This window comes from Cuculus canorus, chromosome 1 (assembly GCF_017976375.1).
Source record: "Cuculus canorus isolate bCucCan1 chromosome 1, bCucCan1.pri, whole genome shotgun sequence".
NCBI lineage: Eukaryota > Metazoa > Chordata > Aves > Cuculiformes > Cuculidae > Cuculus > Cuculus canorus.
In genome coordinates this window covers 197,331,940-197,354,078 of record NC_071401.1, presented here as the reverse complement: position 1 = coordinate 197,354,078, position 22,139 = coordinate 197,331,940, and the positions used below count along the sequence as shown (strand labels likewise).

At 35.5% G+C, this 22,139-nt stretch overlaps 1 protein-coding gene across 6 annotated transcripts in view; it reads left to right on the top strand.

The window, feature by feature from the left end:
* Positions 1–21,398, top strand: part of HGF (hepatocyte growth factor) — a 57,192-nt gene extending 35,794 nt beyond the window's left edge. For 4 of the 6 annotated variants that reach the window (XM_054056150.1, XM_009568579.2, XM_054056152.1 and 1 more), the window contains 11 exons: positions 993–1,167; positions 2,933–3,060; positions 4,333–4,435; positions 6,364–6,503; positions 8,477–8,515; positions 8,968–9,064; positions 11,756–11,830; positions 12,412–12,558; positions 13,257–13,363; positions 15,176–15,321; positions 17,335–21,398. In XM_054056150.1, coding sequence (XP_053912125.1) covers positions 993–1,167; positions 2,933–3,060; positions 4,333–4,435; positions 6,364–6,503; positions 8,477–8,515; positions 8,968–9,064; positions 11,756–11,830; positions 12,412–12,558; positions 13,257–13,363; positions 15,176–15,321; positions 17,335–17,505 — 1,328 coding nt within the window. In that variant the 3' untranslated portion in view covers positions 17,506–21,398. The other 2 variants (XM_054056151.1, XM_054056155.1) reach the window with 2 other exon arrangements.
* Positions 21,399–22,139: the final 741 nt, after the last annotated feature.

Sequence of the window (22,139 nt, the reverse complement as noted above, 5' to 3'; positions counted from 1 at the left end):
GTAATTAATAAAATTATTCTTGTGAACAGCAGCAATTATCAACAGATGGGCAGTTACTTATAAAAATATTACGTTGGGAGATTTTTGGAACATTGTAGTAGTGTTGCTCTTACTGTAGTGTATTTAGTTTTGTACTACTTTGTATATCTCTGATGCAATATCTGTGCCATTAATTTGCAATTATGAAAATTGCATAAGAAATAAAAAGAGTCTTTCGAGTTATGTGAATGAGTCACTTCAAAAACCACTGTTTTTCTGAATTCAGTTCAAGACAGCCCACACCAGGGTGAATGCAGAGTATATCAACATCTGTAAAAGATCTTGGTTCTGATGAATTTGTTAGTCATTAAAACATTTGTCTCTCTGTAGACAATACTGATCTTTGATATCCAAAAGCTGGGGTTTATTTTTTTTTCTGCCTCTAAATATATGAGGCATAAAAGAGAAACTTCAAGGAGCATTTAGAGCATTACTTTATAGGAGGATTTATCTTTTTCTTTTTTTTTTTTTTTTTATAATCTGCATCTTTTTTCCCGTGACTTGATATTCTGGGAATTCTTTGGAGAAAATCAGTTGGGTTTTAATCCTGCAAACATGCATTACAGTGTTTAACAACGTGCACATGGGTGGTCACTCAATTTTGTAAAGCTAAGCAGATGATAAAATATTTGTTGAACTGGAAAGAGTAACCAAGAATATCTCCTGACCTTCAATGATATAGCATAGGCCAGGTGTCTCACTAAACAAAAGCTCTTAAGTGTTGAGATTCTTTGCCTGCTAGCGGATAAATAAGTATAAACTCCAATACCTATTTTCATTTCATCGATGTTGTAAATCTGAAGAAAAGAATATTCTGTAAAAGACATCAGATTGGCAATTTCTCCAAAGAAGTCCAATTACCATGGTTGGAACCACAATGTAGACTTCGAACCTTACATTCTGAGCCAGGTTCAGCTTTGAGAAAATGTAACAGCACTTCTGTGGATTTGCAGATGAGAGCATTGTGAACAGAACTGAAGCGGCAGCTGAGACACTGACATGTGTTCAGGGACAGGGTGAGGGTTACCGTGGTACGGTCAACACCATATGGAGCGGAATCCTGTGCCAGAGGTGGGACTCACAGTTTCCTCACCAGCACAACATCACTCCTGAGAACTTCAAGTGCAAGTGAGTAGAGACATGAGGGTATTACTGCAGTGGGAAAAGAGCTTAGTTTTCAAATGTTTAGAAATTCATGTCATCAAAGCAGGTCATAGGATCCCTGTCCCAGCTCTTTGACCTGATGCATTCACTCTGCTTGATGATGCTGAAAAGCGTTTCAACATGGGATCTCAAAATATTAGTTCTAGATGAACTTGTGTGAAACGGGAGGGTTTTTTTAGTGAAACTTTTCTTCAAGGCTGTGTTCACCAGTTCAATTGATTGTGAAGTGTATGGATGTTTTCCAGACTAGGATCTGAATCCCAGTAAGTTACTGTTGTTTTTCTTTCATGGAGGCAAGTATTTGTTAGCAGTTTTATTTCTGAGTAACTTAATATGTCCCAAATATCACCTAACAGTAATTTCCTTGGAAATACTTGGCACTTATATTTGAAAACACTTCTTTTATTTGCCATCATTTTAATTTTTTTTCTGTCTCATTACTAAATGTGCTTGAATTAATAAGATTGCTTTTACCTGAAGAACCGTTGGTAATCTAGCCTTCCTGTACTGTTCATGAACACCAGGATGTGAATAATCTGTTTATTTTAGGCAGTTACTTTAACCGTGCTCTTTCAGTCCTTTTTCCTCTGAGCACAGAGGAAAATGACTGATTAGCATGGACCCAAAGCCCAGTTTGTTAAAAGTCTCTTTAGTGATGGCTAAATATTAGCCTTGGCTCATACTGGAATTTAGTAGTACTCATCCTGAGTTTCTCAGTCTCAGGACAGCCTTGAATTTACCGGGCAGTTAAGGTCTTGAGCCTGATCTGACAGGCTTTTCTCAGACAAAGCACCACTAAAACCAACTGGGGCTGTACCTGTGTAATGCTGCAGGAGAATCAGGCTCTTGTTGAGGTTTAACATTGTTCCTAGCAGCACAGAGGGGCTAACGATATTAAGATTGTTTATTCAACAATGCTTGAGCTATAGCATGGTGGCTATTCAGACCAATAACTTGTTTAAAATCAACAGAACCACTGGTATGGCTGTCCTCACATGAGTAAAAATTTTAGTATTAGGCCCATTCTTTCCATAGTCTACTATCAGTAAGTGCTGCAGATGGAAAAATACAGAGAAATATGAAGATGCATAGAACATGGCAACAGCTGTCAGGAGATGGGAAAATAAAACCTACATTTAAGAGATTTGACTATTTCATGCAAGCTGTGAGAGACATTTAAAGGTGTTCCCTTGTGACTGACTTTTACTTTAAAGGTAACAGCTGTATAGAATTTCCACATACATTCTTTTATATACCAAGACAGAGTTTCTTAAATGAATCACTGACAGCCTATAGAATTCTGTTTCTCAAAACTCAACAGAACCATTCAAAATACAGGGAATTTTAAGTACTTTGGTAATATTTATATTTAAAAGCACTTATAATGGATTGCAGGTGTATTCAGTGTCAACTTACATGCAAATTTTGATGGAGAATTCTGAATATAAATAAGCTATATTGAAACTATTGTTAATCTTCAAATGAAATCTTATCTCCAGTCCAAACATAGGTTCATTGAAAATGAATTCTCATAACCCTATTCTTATTACTATTACTATATTTTTCCAGACACTGTGTTCTTATTGGCTCCTTATCTTCTTGTACTTGACACTGAGCAGTAACACACAGATCTTAAGGAGCCTGTATTATTGCTGATTCATAATAACAATAGAACACATCAGAGGTTTTAGGTTATCCCTCCTATGAGCTAACATATTTATTTTCACAGGGATTTGAGGGAGAACTACTGCCGAAATCCAGATGGATCTGAATCACCCTGGTGTTTTACCACTGACCCAAACATCCGTATTGGTTATTGCTCCCAGATTCCTAAGTGTGATGTATCAAACGAACAAGGTAATGGAACGATACCTTGATTTTAAGTGAATGCAGTAATGTTCCAAATGGCAGATAGGCAGGCTTGAAGACTGGAGAGTGTTGATCTCAGTACATCTTATTACACCTGTGTAGTTCTCTTTTGGCTTTATTTGCATACTTGGGATTCATCATGGTGTAAATGAGATTCATTTCTCAGTTCACATTTTGATTCCAGCAGGGAAAGCTGTGGCAAAGATTTGCTGTTGGATCTGATTTTTAGAGAAGGTGAATCTATGTGCCTTTTAATATTAGATGGAGATCTGCTCTACTGTCATTCGTAGTTTGAAAAGCTTTTTCCCAGAGCTGAGATGATTTCCTTGGCTCACAATGTTTCTATAATCGCACATAAGGTCACCAAACATGATTTTTATTTTAAGTTTTCAGTCATGGCATAAACTGAGGCTGACTTCAGACCTACAACCCTACATCAGGCTGCATGTAGATCTCCACCTTGAAATTTCAGCATTTTTTTTCATTTAAAATTTGAAAAAGCTGTTGCAAAAGTTCTGTCAGAAAAAAACCTAAACTTCAACTTCCATTCCATGTTTTTTGTAGAGTATCAATTATCAAAAAGTAAAAATATCAATGAATATGAAACAAAATGTTTTATACAAAACGTCTTTATAGTAGTGATGATTTTAAACAATCCTCTTGAAAAGTCCTAAAAAGGCTTGCTATAAAGGTTTATGAATTAAACATAACTTCTGCTGGAGCGAGTAGGCAAGTTTTTGAATTACATTAAAGTCATGTTGATTTTCTGATTTTGCCAAAGGAGAACTTAAATCTACAATTATATGCTGCTGTCAGTATTCAGAATCTATGCGAAGGTAAGTTGTTTTAAGAAGGCTAAGAGTGCCTTTTTTTGAGGACGGTGGATTAAGAGGGAATTTTTGCTTTGTTTTGTATAAATCAGCTCCTGATAACTTTTAGAATATTCTGTATGATACTTCTAAATTACCTCTGAACTATTTCTGAAATACATTTTCCCAGTTTATTTAAATGAGATGAAATTTATAACGCTACTGTGTTGAGAATGAGGGCCTCAAGCAGGAGATTAGGTATTTAAATTTGAAAACTTTCTCCCACTTTCCTTCTGATTTGATTTATAGTGTTGTCTGATTTATGTTATATAGTGTTTCCTTAATATAACACCTGCCTTTAATTTCTTGCCTTAGTGATGGAAAGGAAGAGTTTTATTTCAGTGGTGGACAATCACCCTACACTTCTTTTTGTCTCAACATTCTTATTCAGATTGTTACCGTGGCAATGGCAAGAGTTACATGGGGAATCTATCCAAGACAAGATTTGGGCTAACTTGCTCCACATGGGACAAGAATATTGAAGACTTACGTAGGTACGTATTGATGGAATATAAAGAGACGGTTCAATGAGTCCTGAACAAGTACTGCCTCCAGATGGCATCTCTTTCTCTTCTGCTGTGATTCTAAAGTAGCTGTTTATGCCCTGGAGCTTTAGTATTTTTTTTTTCCTTTTCTTCTTTTTTTTTTTTTTTTTTGTCTCGGTGTTTAAATATATTATGCAATGTGTCTTTGTTCAGGCTAACCACTAATTGCAGGCTTTGGGATGTTTCTTCGTGTTTAGTTTACTGGACTGGTTTACTCCATCTTTGTCCTTGAAAGTTTTGTTCTATGACAGGATAACAGGAATAAAGCAAGTAATGGTTATCTCATCAATCTGATCTCATAACTCATGCTGCTTCAAACAGGGGATTGGACTTGAAACCACCTACGGTTCCTTGCAGCCTGAATCTGAATCTTGAATCTATGATCTAATGACACTGACATTAACTGCCTTTTAAAGCTGTCTGCAATTTCTGTTGTTTATCATTATTTTGGTTTCATATTCAAGTAGTGGAAATGGCAAGTTACTTTATTTGTTAAAGTAAATATGAACCAGCAGTAAGTATAAAAGAAGTTATGAGTTTCCAAGGCTTTTTTAATTATGCCAGGATCCTCAGTGTAGTCTCTGCTGGTTCAGAACTGTAGATTAATAAATCTCAGGAGTGACAAGATCTCCTGATGAAAACAGTTTTCCCTTCATTTTACTTTAGTTTCTGAAGTCAAGGTGATTATGTCTATATTACTTTTGGTACTCGTGCTTTAGTTAGTGCTCCTAATCATCACATTCATATTAGCCATTGTCCTCTGGAACCTGGCTGTCCCTGATTCCTGCGTCCGACTTGATGGTCAGTCAGGTGAAAGCTTCCATTTGGCAAAGCTGTATTACGAAATGCAGACTTCAGTGACGACATCTGGAATAACTAGATAGACTATATGTAGTTTTCCCTACAGAGGATCAGAGACAACATACATCTTCTGGTGTCCTGTCCAAGTAAGGGAGGCAGAGGTTTCAGATCATGACTTCTGAGAACTCTGATAAGCCTTCAGTTAGCTATGAATAAGACAGCTTGGACTCACTGGATGCTTGATGCAATTAGGTTCATATAATCTTGAACACAGATCAGGCTTTCTTCTCTCCTACATATGAATTTTCCACCTGGGAAATTTTTGGGGAAGTTGCTTGTCTCACTTCAACAGTAACCCTGGATATGAGTGTGCTAGAAGCAGTATGCATGGTTAATTATGAACAGAGCAGTGCAGCTGTAACTTAGGAAGACTGAAAGTTTATGATTTTTGGGTTTTGGTTTTTGTTTTTTTTTTGACAAGCCAGAAATAAGCAGTTTTCTTTGCTTCAGATTGTCACTCCAAACTTTCACTTTCAAAATGCCTTGGGTAGGTTTGCAGCTTAGGTGACTGATCACTGCAGTTTGTCTGAGCCATTCATCCTTGCCTGCTGCTCAGTCTTGTTAAATTCCTTCTATTTGTCATTCCTTTGCCTGAGATTCTGCTTTCTTTGAAGAAACAACGCTCCCTTGTGCTGCTAATCTGCAGGGAGAAGCTACCTTTGCCCCCAGAGAGACCTGCAGATTTACTGAGAGCAACAGAGGCACTCTTCTAATCAGTATTGTATCAAGATCCCTCCTCAGAGTATCCAGGGATTTTAACTTGAGTGGGAGATTTAGAAACCTCCCAACTGTCCGGTGGACACAGTGCTTAAAATATCAACCAGAGGAAACTTGGACCTAGATCCAGCAAATATTTGGGTCTCATCTTCCCTTTGATTTTAACCAGCTCTAAACCCTGACCTGTAGGCTTCTCAATTAGCTAATATTACAATGTGGAGCAAAGCAACATTTAACCTTTGAAAATTTGGGCTATAGTATAAAGCTTTTCAGCACTTTGAATTTTTTTTCCCCCCTAGGCATATACAAATATTCAGAGAACCAGATGTTAGTAAACTGAAGAAAAACTATTGCCGCAATCCAGATGATGATTTTCATGGTCCCTGGTGTTACACAGATGATCCGCTTTTTCCTTGGGATTACTGCCCTATTTCTCGATGTGAGTACTTGGTATGCCTCAGGCATTGTCAACTGTGCAGTTCCAGTGAAGCCGCGGTGCCACATGCATAGGATACCTTTCTGTTGTTGCTTGTGGCAGCAGAAATTGTGTAATTCAATCAAGAATCAATTCTGCATGACTGAAAATGGATAGACAGAAGCTGCTTATGCAATATATGAATATGGGGTTCTTTTGCTTGATCAGCTTAGAGAATTCAAGGCTTATTTATGCAGCAGAGGCATAAAAGGGCTATTAAAGATGGTCAAACATTTTCCAACAGATCTAGCTATTAAACAAGGGCTGGATGGAGACAAAGAATTTTCTAGTGGTCAGAATGCTGACTGTGGCCTTGAGAAACCCAGGGACAGTTATCTTCTGTGCTACAAGTTTCATAGTCTCATTGTGTATTCTGTATTTGTAAAGTTAAGATAACTCGCCGTATGTATGCTGATGTGTATATATGCTACATAGATTCTCTTTTTGGATTTTTATGGGGACGACTTAACTGCTGGCAAGAATTAGGAACTTCACTCTTCAAAAGCTGCATGTTAAAATCTAAATAGCTTAAACAAACTGAGTTAAAAGTCATAGAGAATTCAATAATAAACTGAAGTTAAGTGGAACAAGATTTATACAGAAAAATGTGTAATTCATGTTTAGGTTCAGGATTTTTCTCTTAAACTCTTATTTCTAAATCACTATGCTGTATATCCTGAGAGGATATTTAAATGGTAAATCAGGCTTTGAGTGGTTTTCTGTGCTCTCTAGAGGTTAAGCATACTGTTATATTCATTCCTAGCAGCAATCTGCTGCATTTCCTCATAGTCTGAACTAAAGCAGTATCCTTAAGAGGTGATATTTGAAGTCTCAGGTGATGTTTTGGCTTCTGTATGAAGAGTGAAAAAAACGTGCAAAAGGTTATGTGAGTCAATGCACATGAAGAACAACAGCTGAAGAAATACAAATATTCTCTCACTCTGAGTCCATTATCTAGATCTATGAATTCATAAGGAAATATTCACAGCAAATATTTGCAGGTTGTAAGGCAATGGTGAGTGGTACCATTTCTGAGATCAAACTCCAGAGCTGGAACATGTCTGTCTTCCAACTGTAACTTTTGTGGACTAGTGTTAAATTACTACTAGCTCATTCAGGTGCTGATAACCAGCTTAACCAGTACAGACAAAATCCTAGCATTTCTAAAGTGTAATTACTTGGTACACACGTATACATACATATGGAAATTTAACTATGTATATAAATGTATTGCTTTATATGCAGGGATATTTACTTAATTATGGAAATCTAGTTGGGTGAGATGATTTAAATTTTGCCTGTTGAAATTTTCAGCAGCAGCACATGTACCTCCAGCTCATAATGCTGGGTCGCTCTGCAGACTTCCATGAAGGCAAAATTTTTAACCAAGTTTAAACAACCTCGTTGTAATGATATTTTGATTTGGAATAGATAGAAGAACCAAACTAGATTTGGGGAAACATATTTTAATAAGGATAAGGTTTTGCTGATAGCAACATAAATATACTTTTGACATTTCAAAGTTTTGTAAGGAAATGGGAAATGTAAATTAAATTTTATTTGGATTTAATTATATTACTTTTATAGTTCCTAAAGGTTCATAGAAGAGTCATTACTTTGTTTTTCAGTGTTTGCTTGTTCAAATGAAATATGTAAATTCAACATGGTAGATTGCCTGATTCAGAATTCAGCCAAGAACAAAAATACTTTAAATTCCTGTTACAAAATGCTTAACTTTTATCTTATACTATTTAAATGGAATTCTGCCTTATTGTTAGTCCTTACCGAATTATGCTTTTTCAGAGTATTAAAGAAATCAGTGAAGTTTAAAACTTTGTCAATTATTAATACGTTGCTATTTGCTGTTTATTTTTACTCTATTCAATTTTTATGTGTGTTTTAATTTTGCATTATGGATATCTTGTCTATTTGTCTAGGTGAAGGTGATACAACTCCTACTACAACCAACCTGGATGGTAAGTAAATTGGTGGATATAAAGTGCAGTGCATATATCATATCCTTTAAGACTAGCTATTTCTCTCCAATGGGAAACAAGAGAAAGATCAGTTAAAGGTACAAAAGAATGTACAGCTTGGGAAGAATTGCTTTTACAAGAGGAAAATTTAGAATTATATTCCTTTATATGTTTTCACTCTCTTGTCTCACCAATGGTGAGATACGGTAATGATTTTTGGTGTTTGCTGTGTAAATCTCCATAATAAACCTGTTTAAATATATGCATTTTATATTGCTCACGAATATTTATATAGACTGGGTTAGCTTCATGAAGTACTCTAGAAATATATGTCATTAGCATGGGGAAGTTAATCAGTAATAAATATTGACCTTCTTGTGGTCCTTATGTGTAACTGTACAGGTTTCCTACCGCTGTTTTTAGTAAAATGTGATCTCTGGACCTGCTTTCAGATACTGTCATTCCTTGCGCCTCAACAAAGCATTTGAGAGTTGTAAACGGAATCCCAACACAAACTAATGAAGGATGGGTGGTTAGTTTGACATACAGGTAACTATCACTTTTATTAGAAAGAAAATGCATCTACTAGGTTATTTGTTTTGGAACTCTAGAAAATATTGATCATAATAAGAATACTTCTATACTATACTGTAGTTAATCCTTTAAGGACAGAAAATCTGCATTCTTGGAACATCAAGTGATTCTATATTATTCACTCTGTCAGTGAAATATTTATGTGTTCGTTATCACTAACTTACACACATGAGCTTGTAAATCATTCAAAGCATTCTGCTCTTTTTGATTAGCTACTGCAGACCTTTTCATAACATTGGCTTAGCATCCAGCATGAAACTGTTTATTTTGGAGACAGTTACAAAAAAAAATTCAGTTTCATATCAATATTTTCACTTTAACAACAGTGTATTTAGTTGTGCAGTGTTGGATTCAGGATTTATATCCGTGTCAAATCTAGCTTTCTGCTCATATCATTGCTTCCAATTAAAATGTAATCTGCATTAAAAAAAAAAAAAAGTAGGAGCTATAAGGAAACCATTTCCATTCTGTAAAACAGGATCCTAACATATACAGCTGCAAATGTGTATTAGTTTATGGCAGATTTTACTGTGCTTACTTTGCCAGAACACAGAATTACTATTTCCTGCGTTCATTACTCTGGTTCATAACTCATCAGCTGGAAGTGTGAATAATTAATGTACCACAGGAGCTATATCTCATGTATCTGTCCTGTATCTTCTAACAATAAAAAAAAAGATTTTTAAAAAGTCTTTTTTGTCTGTTGATGTAGACTAAAGTGCAGCTTAATTCTATTAGTGTATGATTCACCCTGTCTTTTTAAGCCTTATGGTAAGGTAGGTTTTAGATGAAATACTGGACTAAAGGATAAGATACAAAGCTTAATTTCTTCATCGTCTCATTGCTAGAGAAATTCTAGGGGTCCTTCCTTTCCTTAGTAATCTCCATCCTATAACCTTCAGTCACAACTAGACCTTTCTGGAAGTCTAGCAGATGGTCCAGAAAGACATTCTAGAGGAACACAACTCTATTCCTAGGCTAAATAACCAGATACAGAGAAGTTTATCTTTCCACTATTTTTAAAGCATCCTTGATGTTTAAGGAACTTTAGATAGGAAAGGTGAATCACATCCAGTTGCCTAAAATTTAAATAGCTAATGTTAAGATAGTTGAACCTGTATTTTGTGCTATGCAACAAAATTCTATTAGTCAGAAGAGTGCTTAGATGATTACAGATTCTTTTATGAAAAATAGATTCCTGGAATACTCCAGCAACAACATATATTTTTAAGTATTACTTGTAGGCATAAGAATGTAGTTTTATTTTGTATTGTTACCAAGGAAGCAAATAGAATGTTGTCTGAAACATAATCTTCATGACTTCAAAAAAAACTAACTGTACACCTCTAAATGGAGTTGCTATGAATGAATAGCAAAGGCTTAGTGATACTTACAATCTTGTATTCATATTTAGCAACTAAGGCCCACCTCTAAGTGTTAAATTAATCAATTATGTATTTTCTGATATATCTGAAACAGATTCTGTTATCAGGTATATTTAAGTATAGTTGGATTAATTTCATCTGTTTTGTGGAATCAGCTCTAGATTTATGCCAGTTTTTAATAAGGTTAAACCCTCCTGTGTGTACTAGTCGATCTTCTAAAGCAAGTGATGCAGTCTTGTGAATTTCTTTTGATAATTAGTGATGCAAACATAATATACAAGAACACATTTATACTCCTGATTGTGACATTTTAATAACAAAACTGGGCAGAACCTATATTTTAAAAGAATCCATCCTCTTGGACCAGATAATTTGATCCTCAACCAAAATACAATTAAAAAAATATATATATAAAAAAAGAAATAAAAGAAAAAAAGAGGCAAGCATCTGTGTTATTCTGCTGTCTTTGAACTCCATATAGAGTCTGGGTTCCTTCCAGCAGTTCTTTGCAAAGCTTTGAACATTTGTGAGATTTGAATTTACAAATTGTGAGAGTTTAAGCTTTTCCCAAATTGTTGACAATTCTGATTCACTTCCCAAAGAGCTGCAGAAAATAAATGTGATTTTAGAGGCACAAAGAAGGAAACTAATTAATCTGCATTCCACAGTTGTCTTTATTTTTGAAAGAACTGTCATGCTTAATTGCTTTAATTTTACTTGATATATTATGCTGCAGGTTTTCCATAATCACATGTAGGATGTCATACATTGCAGATTGTTTCCAACTGAAGTATGTGGGGACAGAAATCTCATAGGGCTGGTAATCAAATAAGAACTATCCACCTTAGGGTCAATGCTTTGAATAATACCTACATGAATAATGACCAAATGTTGTTTACATATAGTGGCAGTTGGGGACTTGTTTGAATGTTTCAGGCCAGTTCCTATTACAAAGAATTAGCTTGCTTTTTCTTTTAACAAAAGAAGTCTATAAATTCAGCTTTGAAACCATTAAACGAACAGAGTAACTGAATTTCTCTTTCCTCCTTTTTATACATGCTGGATTAAATCACTGCAAAGTCATATTACTGTAAGTGTTGAAACTGTAGAGCAAAGGGACAGAGCCGTTTCACAGGCTGTCAGTCAGACACCTTTCACCAGTGGGGAGCAACAGTATTCTTTACAGTTTTTGATTATGTAGAAACTAACACTATTACTTTTTTTGTATTCTTCTTCTTTTTCTCTTTTTTTTTCCCCACAGGAATAAGCATATCTGTGGAGGTACTTTGATAAAGGAAGAGTGGGTTCTAACAGCAAGGCAGTGTTTCCCTTCTCGGTACAGTAGTCTGTAGCTTTGCAATATTGAAATATGCCTATTTTAGAGAACTTAGCAGCACAACAGTTCCTCACATTAAATGCAGCATTTTGTCCCTCCTGTTTGGCTCTAGCACTGCTTTCCTGATGTAAAAGCCCTGTGGGACCTTGGTATTTTCTGTTTTTAAAATTATTTACCTAAAAGAGCTCTGGCTATTTTACATAGAAGTATAAATATGTTTTCCAAATGTAATGGTTAAACAACTCCCTCATGTTTTTGATCAAGTAGACAAAATAAAACAGAAAACCTGGGTAAATCTCAAAAAGTTCAAAGGTTCATACTAACCAAAGATTTAAATGTTTGGATACTACTAGGAAACAAAAATTAGATTTCAGTCATAGTTAAAAATAATATTATGTATTGGCTTCAGGCCAAACGCTTACATCTGAGCATGTTGATTTTGGAATAGCAGTTGGCAACATACACTCATGTCTAGTGGAGAGTATTAGTTAAGATCTTCTCACATGATCATGTCAAGCAGAGTTTTTTGAGGTATCTTATTATACACTCAAGAAAATCCTAACCAACTTTCCCTATTTTAGGTACAAAGATTTGAAAGACTACAAAGCCTGGCTTGGAGTCCATAATATTAAAGGAAAGGGGGAGGAGAAGCATAGACAAGTTCGGAATATCTCCCAGTTGGTATATGGCCCCATGGGGTCAGATTTGGTCTTACTGAAACTTAGCAGGTTAGTAGCTATTATTACAATTCTAGGATTTTCACCTGATTAATGAGATTCTTTCTGGATAAGATTTGCAAATTCAGTTCTTTACTATCTCTGATACTGCAGATGGTGTCTCCATAGAGTAAACTTCTTGTTGTAAGAAATCTTAGTTGACACATGCAGAAATGCAGGTTCTTCTGTCTCAGAAAACAGAAGTTACTTCTGAAGATTTGTGCCTGTATTCTTTTTTCTGATAATCAAGTTTAGATTTGTTGTGAGGGTTTGTTTTTGTTTTTTTTTTTAAAAAAAAAACAAAAACAAACCCCATTGACTAGTATATGGCTTTAATTTAAAGAACTAGCACCAGATTCCAAGTGAGATCCTTGTGTGTATATACGGGCTTTCAAACTTTTTTAGTTCCATACTAATGGAACTATATATTCAAACCAAATGCCATCATTTCTTGCTTTTAAGATTAAAACCTAAGCTAAATAGCATAAAAACGGTGACAGCATTTCAAAAAATCTTTTGACAGTTAACAGTTCTAGCACAAAAAATAGGTAGAAGAATCCATCGTGTTCTTCAAAGCTGGAAAAGAAAGGAGAAGAATTGGCACAGTTTTTAATTGTTGTGGTCTATAAAGGATTTAATGTCATTTTTAAGATACATTGTATAAGGTTAAGTAAAATCCATTATATCTATTATTTGTTTTGTGTTTTCAGACCTGCCATATTGACAAATTTTGTAGAAATAATCCGATTGCCTATTTCCGGATGTACCATCCCAGAGAAGACCAGTTGCAGTGTTTATGGATGGGGATACACTGGATGTAAGAAACTATTTTTAAAAACTAAATGAATACGTTGACAGCTTATTTCCTCTTGTCATTATAGGTGAGGCTGATGCTATTGCCTGATCCCACTGTTGTCCAACACTTTTTGTTGTAAAACCTAGTCTCATTTTTTTTTTATTTTGTAAAAATTTGAATGTGTTATGTAAGATAATTTAATATAAAGTGTTTTCTACTACTCTATCCATTTTTACTGGTTTCAGTGACAGAAGAAATGATTCAAACATTTGAAAGAATGAACTAGAGAACAATATTGTTCTACATGTTAAACAAATCTGGCAGAATTGTTTGTCAGAGTTCAAACCCTTGTTTGAAAAATTCCAATTCATCTACTTGAGAAGTCTCTTTCTGAATCCTAAAGCAGGCTGCCTTTGGAAAAACTAATATAGAAGACATAATTAACATACAGAAAGACAGTGAACTAAGGCTACACAAGCAGCCCTAAGCCTGGCATTTCCTAACTTTTGAGTACTTGACTTTGCAACCTTACTAATATTTATTAAACACAGTTTTTGTGTGAAGTAAATACAAATATGTGGGAGAACAGACATTTATTTAGTCTGCTAAATACTATATCTGCCTAATTACGTGTTGATTATAAAGTTAATAGCTGCCAGTTGACAATAATTACTCCAATAATTACTGTGCTCAAATGTCATTTTGCCACAAACCCTGAAAGAGCAACATGAATATATTCACTCTGTCCTGAAAGCAGAGTAGAAACTAGACTGTAATTTTGAGGCTCTCTTGCTTGTAACCATTACTGCACATTTCTTTGTGGGTGGCAAGTAATCTGTACCAGCCCTCTCCCAAAAACTGCCTTTGAAGTTCCCAGCATGGGCATATTAGCCATCCTCTGGGGAAAATGTCTGTCTAGGGGACAGAGAAGTCAGGCTGGAGCACGGTGCAGCATCACAGGAAAGCTTAGCTTAAGAGAACTTATAAGGAATTTGCAGCGTTGTGGAGTTATGTAATACAGTAGATACATAGCATCTGTCATCCAAGGACTTTGTGCTATATTTTAGGTAATACTTAACATAATCCTTACAGCCTCTTAGTCAGGGAAGGAAGAAAGGTTACACCTCCTTTTTTTTATTCAAGAAAGCAAGATAACAGTGCAGTGAAGGGCAAGCTTGGTACTTTCTTTTGATGGCTGTGTAGAGAATGAGCAGGTCCAGACCCTTTATTTATCTTCGCAGGTTGTGCAGACTTGTCTTTCGACATATAGACCAAAAGCGAGCCCCACAGGGCTCCTGCTTCCTGACCTTCACACTGATGAATGGAGAATGCACAAAGCTGTGGCTCTGCCCTTGCAGGCACAAAGTCATTCAGTGGAGCTGAGCCAGCACAGAATGAGAAAAACTCTCCTCTGCTACAGTAATTTCCAAGACACTGTTACCTGTAAACCTGTGTTTAAGGCAGGGAGCAAAATCCTAACCGCATTGATGGGAGCTACAACATTCTCAGCCTCACTTTTTCTGATTTCTAATGGTAACTGTAGGGTAAACCCCGTCACCTTGCCCTTTTTTCTGATACAAAAAACTTCTCCACTTATTCTCAGAGAACTAAACAGACATGCACCAAACAAATTTCTTGCAAACCTCATTTGTAGAAAATATAAGAAATCCAAAAGACAAATGCATCAAAACAATGAGGATGGACAAAAATACAAGTACTGGAAAGAAAATACAATAATGAAAGTTACTTGAGTAAGATTATCCAGACTGCATCTTCATATACCACTTTTTTCCCTAATATGGAATAAAGTTTTAATTCTCTTTTAAATCCTAGTAATTAACTATGATGGCCTTCTCCGGGTAGCAAACCTGTTTATTTTGGGAAATGAGAAATGCAACCACTATCTCAAAGGGAAGATCACTGTGAACGAGTCAGAAATCTGTGCTGTGGCTGAAACCATCGGTGCTGGGCCTTGTGAGGTAAATATTGCACTTTCTAATACATTCTGAGGAGCCATCAGCCTGGGTATGTCTTTCCCAGAAATAGTCTACTAGAGATTTTTATAATTATTCACTCTTCATTGAATTTGTACATAAAAATTATTTTAATCTTTTGCATTGGAAAATAGTTTATGTTTGCAGTGATCTACTTTTTGCCAGAGTGCAGGAAGAAGCTGCTTTGCTTTAATTTCACCATACTATCACACCAGTAAAGGATTTACTTTAGTATAAAATATACTCATATGACTAAACACTTTGCTAGACTGAGACAAATTTGTGTATAGTAAAGGCTAAAGTAGACTATGTGTTAGACATGGCAGTATAATTTGACTAAGTAGAAATCAAAGAGTGGAGCACATGTAACTACTTACTTGCATGCAAAATACATAAAAGTTGCTGCTCAGAAGAGTTGATAGAGTTATGAAAGAAGAAGATCTAACAATGTATTGAGATTCAGTATTAGTCAGGAGGGTGGAGCATTTGCTCTTCCTAATCAAGCCTGAGCAACATACCGGTGAGGATAGGAGAACTACATCAGTTGAAGTATGATTTGATACAATTGTTTTGCTTCAGACTAGTTTTGATGATGGAGAAAAGACATCAGAGAAATGTTGTAAATCATTTATAAGGGGAAGATGTCTTTTTTTGTGTGGGAAATCTGCCTGATGAGATGATGCATAGAAGGAGGGCAGTCATAAACATTATTATCCGTTTAATATCTTGACTAGAATAGATGATTGCCTAATACTGACATTAACCAAGTAGTGAAATTTTCCCTACCCAAGGGTACTACAAAACCATGAGGAAACAAGGTCCTTAGCAGGCTGAGGCCTCTTCCATTTATTATTATTATTATTCCACAGGAATATTTTGTTATTGCAAATATTTTCTTCAAAATCAAATATTTAATCATAAATGAGCTCTTCGACATGTCAAGGCTTACAAATGAAACATCTGCATGGAATTCCACTGGGGACCCTGCACTTTGTTTTTCCCTACAAGAAGAAATGGGCTGAATTAATATTAGCAATCAGTCTTAATCACCACACAGCTTCCTGCTCCCTGAGTTCTCCTTTGAAGCTACTTTCCTTAGCAGAGAACAGACAGAGAAACAAAACCAGATTGACAGGTGAAACTCCAGTCCTGAAAATATTTTTGAGCTGCTCTGATAGTATCAACATAGTTCATTGTTCATATTTGAACTAATCTGCAATCAATCAGAAAAAAAATCCCAAACCAAATAAAGGTCAAACATTGCTTTTTCTCTGTTGATCTAAAGAGAATGCATACTAATTGTTAGCTTTCATATTTTGAAATAAAGTCTCACTATGTGCTATGAACTTCTACTGTCTAGTTTTGCAGCTAGTTTGCTAGATTTAATATGTGTTTCGCCTGGGTGAAAACTGCAGTATCTGTATTCAAGTCCAAAATCTTTGTGAACGTATCTAATTTACTGTTTCAATTTAATCTTAACTGGTTGTATTTTAGTGCTAATTAAGACCCTGATCTCAGTTTCATAGATTCTCATCCTAGAGCCTTGCAAGATGATTGACTGACAGAAGGATATTAACTTTGCTCTGTCAGTGATCTTTGATACAAAGCCTCTTATCATAAAAAAGATTTTTATCAGTTAACTTACTTTTTGCTCATCCGTTTTATATATAAATGAACTAATATATTTGCAGGTAACTGAAAAAGGAGAGTAAGATCTGGTAGTTTGAAATCACTAGAATAAAATATAAGGATGGATCAGAGGGTTTAATTTGCATGGGGAGCAACTAAATGTCAAAGGCCAACCTTGGCATGGTTTACATAAGTTCTGGTTGTGAAAAAACTATTGGAAATTGGGTTTTGTCCTATGGCAAGAATAACTCTATTGACTGTTCATTGAGCTAAGTCATCCCTAAAAGAACCCCATCAGTACAAGACAGGTGAGAGCTCTGTCTTGATGCATTTTGAGAAGTGGCATTCTTTATGTTTGTTTTTCCCTAGAGAGATTATGGTGGTCCCTTGGTTTGTGAACAAAACAAGCTGAAGATAGTAGTTGGTGTCATTGTTCCTGGCCGCGGATGTGCCATTCGAAATCGTCCTGGGATTTTTGTTCGGGTTTCATATTACTCCAGGTGGATACACAAGATTATGATGACCTACAGAAAACCTTGAAAAATTCAACAAATTCCCTTCAAAGAAAGATTTTGGACAGCATGGAATTAACATGTAATGTAAAGATCAACATTTTTTTAAGTACTTGATAGTCAAGTTTGTTGAGCTTCTTTTAATATTTATGGATGTTTTTTGGTGTTTTTGTCTATCAGTGTTGTTTTATAAATGTTAGAGTGACTTACAGTATATGCAAGTAAGGTGACATATCTCCTGAAGATACTTGAATGTGTAAACAGTTTTGCAAAGATATTATTACCAGATGATAAATGTTTTTGTAGAAATAGATCATATGACCTCTTTTATGCTGCTTTTCAGTTTATCTTAGGAGAAGAAACAAATTATAGTTTTATTTAACACACCTTATTCTTTCTATGAGCCATATATTTCTCTTCAGATATGACAAAAGACCTACTGAGAGATATATGCATCTGTCAAGGAGAGCATATATGATCATATTTCTCTTCCCCCTGTATAAGAGGTCAAAGATTTCAATATTTCATTAAAAAAATCTCTTTTGAAGTGAATCTTTTAATTATCAATGGACTTTGACAAGCTTGTCATAAACAGAGTTCTCACAGAAGTCAACATCACTTCCTTTTACATAGTGCTTACAGACTCTAGTTCTGCACTCGGTTCCTTCAGCGTGTATGTAGTCCCCTAACAGACGTCTCAAAACCACTTTTGGATAAGGGAAGAGACATAGAAGTGTATTGACTGGCAAATGTTTGATCATTTGTTTAAAGTTAGTCCCAGAATAACTGTGAATTTACTGTGCTGAGGAAAGTATTTCATAAAGTTTGAAAAATTTATCCTGATTAGCTACTGGAAGCCTTTGACCATTAAAAGAAATTTCAATTGAATATGTCTAAATCTTTCTAAAGAAACAAATGTTAAAAATTCTGTTTATTCTAGCTCTTTTATGAAAGTAACTCTGTATTTACAGCAGAAAAAGGATTAATGACTATGGCACCTGGCAGAGAGACTTAATTCTGGGGAAAGTAAATTGTACATTAATAGTCATTCAGAGACTTAAGACCTTAATAAAACCTTATGTAGATTTGGACAAAATTATATCCTTCATATAATTCCTTTCAGGGTAATAAAATTATTCCAGAGATTGAGATCTTGGAAAACATCACCAGTAGTTTAGTACCTTATATTTCCTGCCTGTATGTAGAACCATGATTTTCTTTTATGTTGATGGGGAAAAGGAACAAATAATCAACACCTACAAAAAGCGCTTGTTCTCCTTTAGGTGTTTATTTGTATGTAAGTATTACACAAATATGTTGTTAGTGGTGGCAGCAAGTACCTTGTAATTTCTGGTAAATTGGTAAGCATATATCCAATTGCTAGTTTTACTACTGTACATGTAACTGTGTAAGTAACTGCACTGTTACTTTACTTGTGATTATGTAATTGTAAATGTTTCCAGCAACAAACCATATGGTATGTGTGTCATATCTAACTGCATAGCCACCTAGGTGGCATCATGGTGGAGACATATGAAAGGACATTTCATTCAGAACACACAGGATTAAATTCTGCCCTGGCAAAAGGTAACAACTCCAGAGGAGCTGTCTTGGGAGGCAGCTCTCATGTTGATTTACCAAACTTGTTTTCTTCAGCAGTGCACTTTGACTTCAGTGGGACTCAAATATGCTCACATCTCCTGGTGAACTGGGATGAATTTCAGCCCATGCTTAAATGGCTTGGCTTGCTGAGATTTGTGTCAAGTATCCAGCAGATTCTTCTGGCACATAGGAAGAAGTCTTTCAGCAAGCAGAGCTTCTGAAATTCCTCCTGATGTAAATAGTCTCTTGGGACAAGACACGACTTCTCTGTACAGCATATCTGAGGTTGTGGATGCTACACAGATCGTTTGTCATCATATATTCTGGCTGCCTCTGAAGGCTTTATGCTCCTATGTGGCTCTCTCACTTACCAGGTCAAAAGAGGGCAGGAGTTAGCCTGTTGTATTTACAGTTAATTATTGCCATGTATGTAAAGAGTGTATTCTTACTAAGTGTATACTGACTATATCTTCTTGAAAGGATTAACTTTTTAAGAGAGACTTTTAAAAAACTCCGAGTGAGTTTTGTTTTCAGTCACAAATAGAATGTGGATAAAATATATAACTCCATGTTCACTCTTTGTATTCTAAGAATTGTTATGTGCTCATTGTATTATATTTGCAGGCATTTTGTTATGTCTATCTAAAAAAAAACGAATCCTAAAATATTTTAGTTATAAGCTTCTGCTGTGCAGAAGACTGTGATTTTTATATATATATATACACACATATATATAGAGATGATAAAAATACTGTTTTTTGTTAGACAACATGTAAGGATTTTTACCTGTTTGTTCTGGGCAACACCTCAGTAAAATAAATTATGAAGAGTTGATGCTCCAGAACTTAACATGCATGTATGCACTTGCTTATCAGGTGCTCTTGCTCTCTGTATCACAGTATGGAGGGCATATGAGACTCTGAAGAGCAAGAGAAGAATGATGATATGTAGTAATGAATTTGTACTTCATTTATTCCTGTGAATATTTCTTGTTGGTACCAATGGTACCGTACCAGGCATCTGTTATAACTACAGGATTCTCTTAAGAAAGGGCACTGTGTATATATTTTTTCACTGTTCTAACATTTTTCTCTATGTGATAACAAAGGAAACTGATCTAGTGCCCATCTAAATTCTAGAAAGCCTCTTACTAACTTCGGTGGTATCTGGACTTCAATTTGTAGATGTGATTTTGTTCATATTAGAATTATAGGGTACAGAACTTAAATTTTTAAATAAGGACATTGTTAAAGTCAATTGAATTTCATCTTCATTCTTGCTGTAACTAACCCTTGGTTTCTGAAAGTGTAACAACCGGATATATAACTTGAGAAGTAGAACACTAGAGCTGATTTTGTGTTACTGAAGTTAGCTTGACTTAATTACTGATTTTCTTTGGGCATTGGAACTGGCTAATGATTCTTCCTTTCATTAATGAAAACATTTTTCCCTTAAAAAAAGGGGTTTTCTCTCTCTCTTTTTTCTGTCATAAACCTTGTGACCCTCAGAGAAATGATAGTGTTCATTGGGAATGTACTGGTTTAGATTTTTGCTACTACTGCTGAAATTTTCTTCTCTACTTTAAAATTAAAATTCGCTGAGGCATTCTGCAAACCTTTGCTGCAGGTAATGCCAATGTACTTGACAGAGCTACTCACTTGAATTAGAGCTTTTCAGACAAAGGTCCAAATATATCTCTGAGGGTCAAAATCTACTCAGGCAAAATGTCCCTGGAAATCAGTGAATGTGTTGTCAAAAGAGCAGGGACTGAAAGTTGCTCAGTGCTTTTCCCTATGGCCATGCTCTGAACTGCATCCTTGTACACTGAAAAGCACACAGATTTTTAACGCCACAGCAGCTGCAACAGGAGGTGCGCCTTTATAGCCATCTTTTTGGAAGGCTGATTGTAAACCAGCTGACCCCCATGGAACCTGTTATAAAATTTATTGGATTGCTTCTTCAGCCTTGTTTTCTTATCTGCTATTTTTTTCCTCCCTCATGTACACTGGTATATTATTGTTTTATAAATGTTGGAGCTGCTGGCAGGAACTAACATGGCTTTTCACCCTAAAATTTCACAGTGTTCCTTTTAAAACGTACTCTTGGGCATTTACATATGGTGTTTCCTTGCATGGGATCTTATTTCAGGGAGCAACTTGTGGAATTCAGTGTATGATAAGAGTATTTTTTCATATTTAAATAGGAAAAATAATGCTCCCATTAAATACAACTGGCTGAATGCCTAGGGAAAAGGGAACACTGTGGTTATAACTTGTATTAGGAATCTTATGTAATTAACAGCATCTTCATTAGTTAATAAAGTTGGTATTTTTGTAATCTTGTTTACTCTTATTATTCTTAATAAAGTATTTTATAAAAAACCCAACAGCTTAATTAGCATTATATTTCTTTCTCAAAGAAGAAGTTTTGGGTCCTCATTGCTAGACAAAGACGTAGAAAAATGGGTGGCTCCCAATTCTAATTTCAGTGAGGGATTTTAGTATACAGAGTAAGGAGGACTGGTAATTTAAAGATCTTCACATGTCCAATAGCAAAATTACACATAAAATGAAAGATACAGCCAAATCCATGCTGTGATCCTGATGAGTGTCCCCAGGAGCTTCCTGCTGGAATTCTACACCAAGAATGGCTGAAGCATATTAGGGAGACAGCATATTTGCAGGGGAAACGGTGTGCTTAACCTAAATGTGAGTATTTGTCAAGAAGTTTGTAGTTCCTTACAATTACAATATGAAAGGCATGGATTTTTAAGTACTTCTTTTGAAATATTTCACACTTCAGGAAAGGGCTGTCTTCACCGTGTTATTTAATACTACTGGTGGTAGATAACATAACATAACATAAAGGAGAACAATAATTTGCACGAACCTAGGTGCTGCTGTACTTAATATCAAAAGCAGCCAAGAGCAATAGCTGGCAGAAAAGGAAACAATCAACACCCTTACCAGCCACACCAGATTGGTACTTCTGTCCAGCCGAGTAGTATCAAACCCCTATAGCATCACAGCATTTTGGTTTGGTAGGTTTACATAAGGGTCA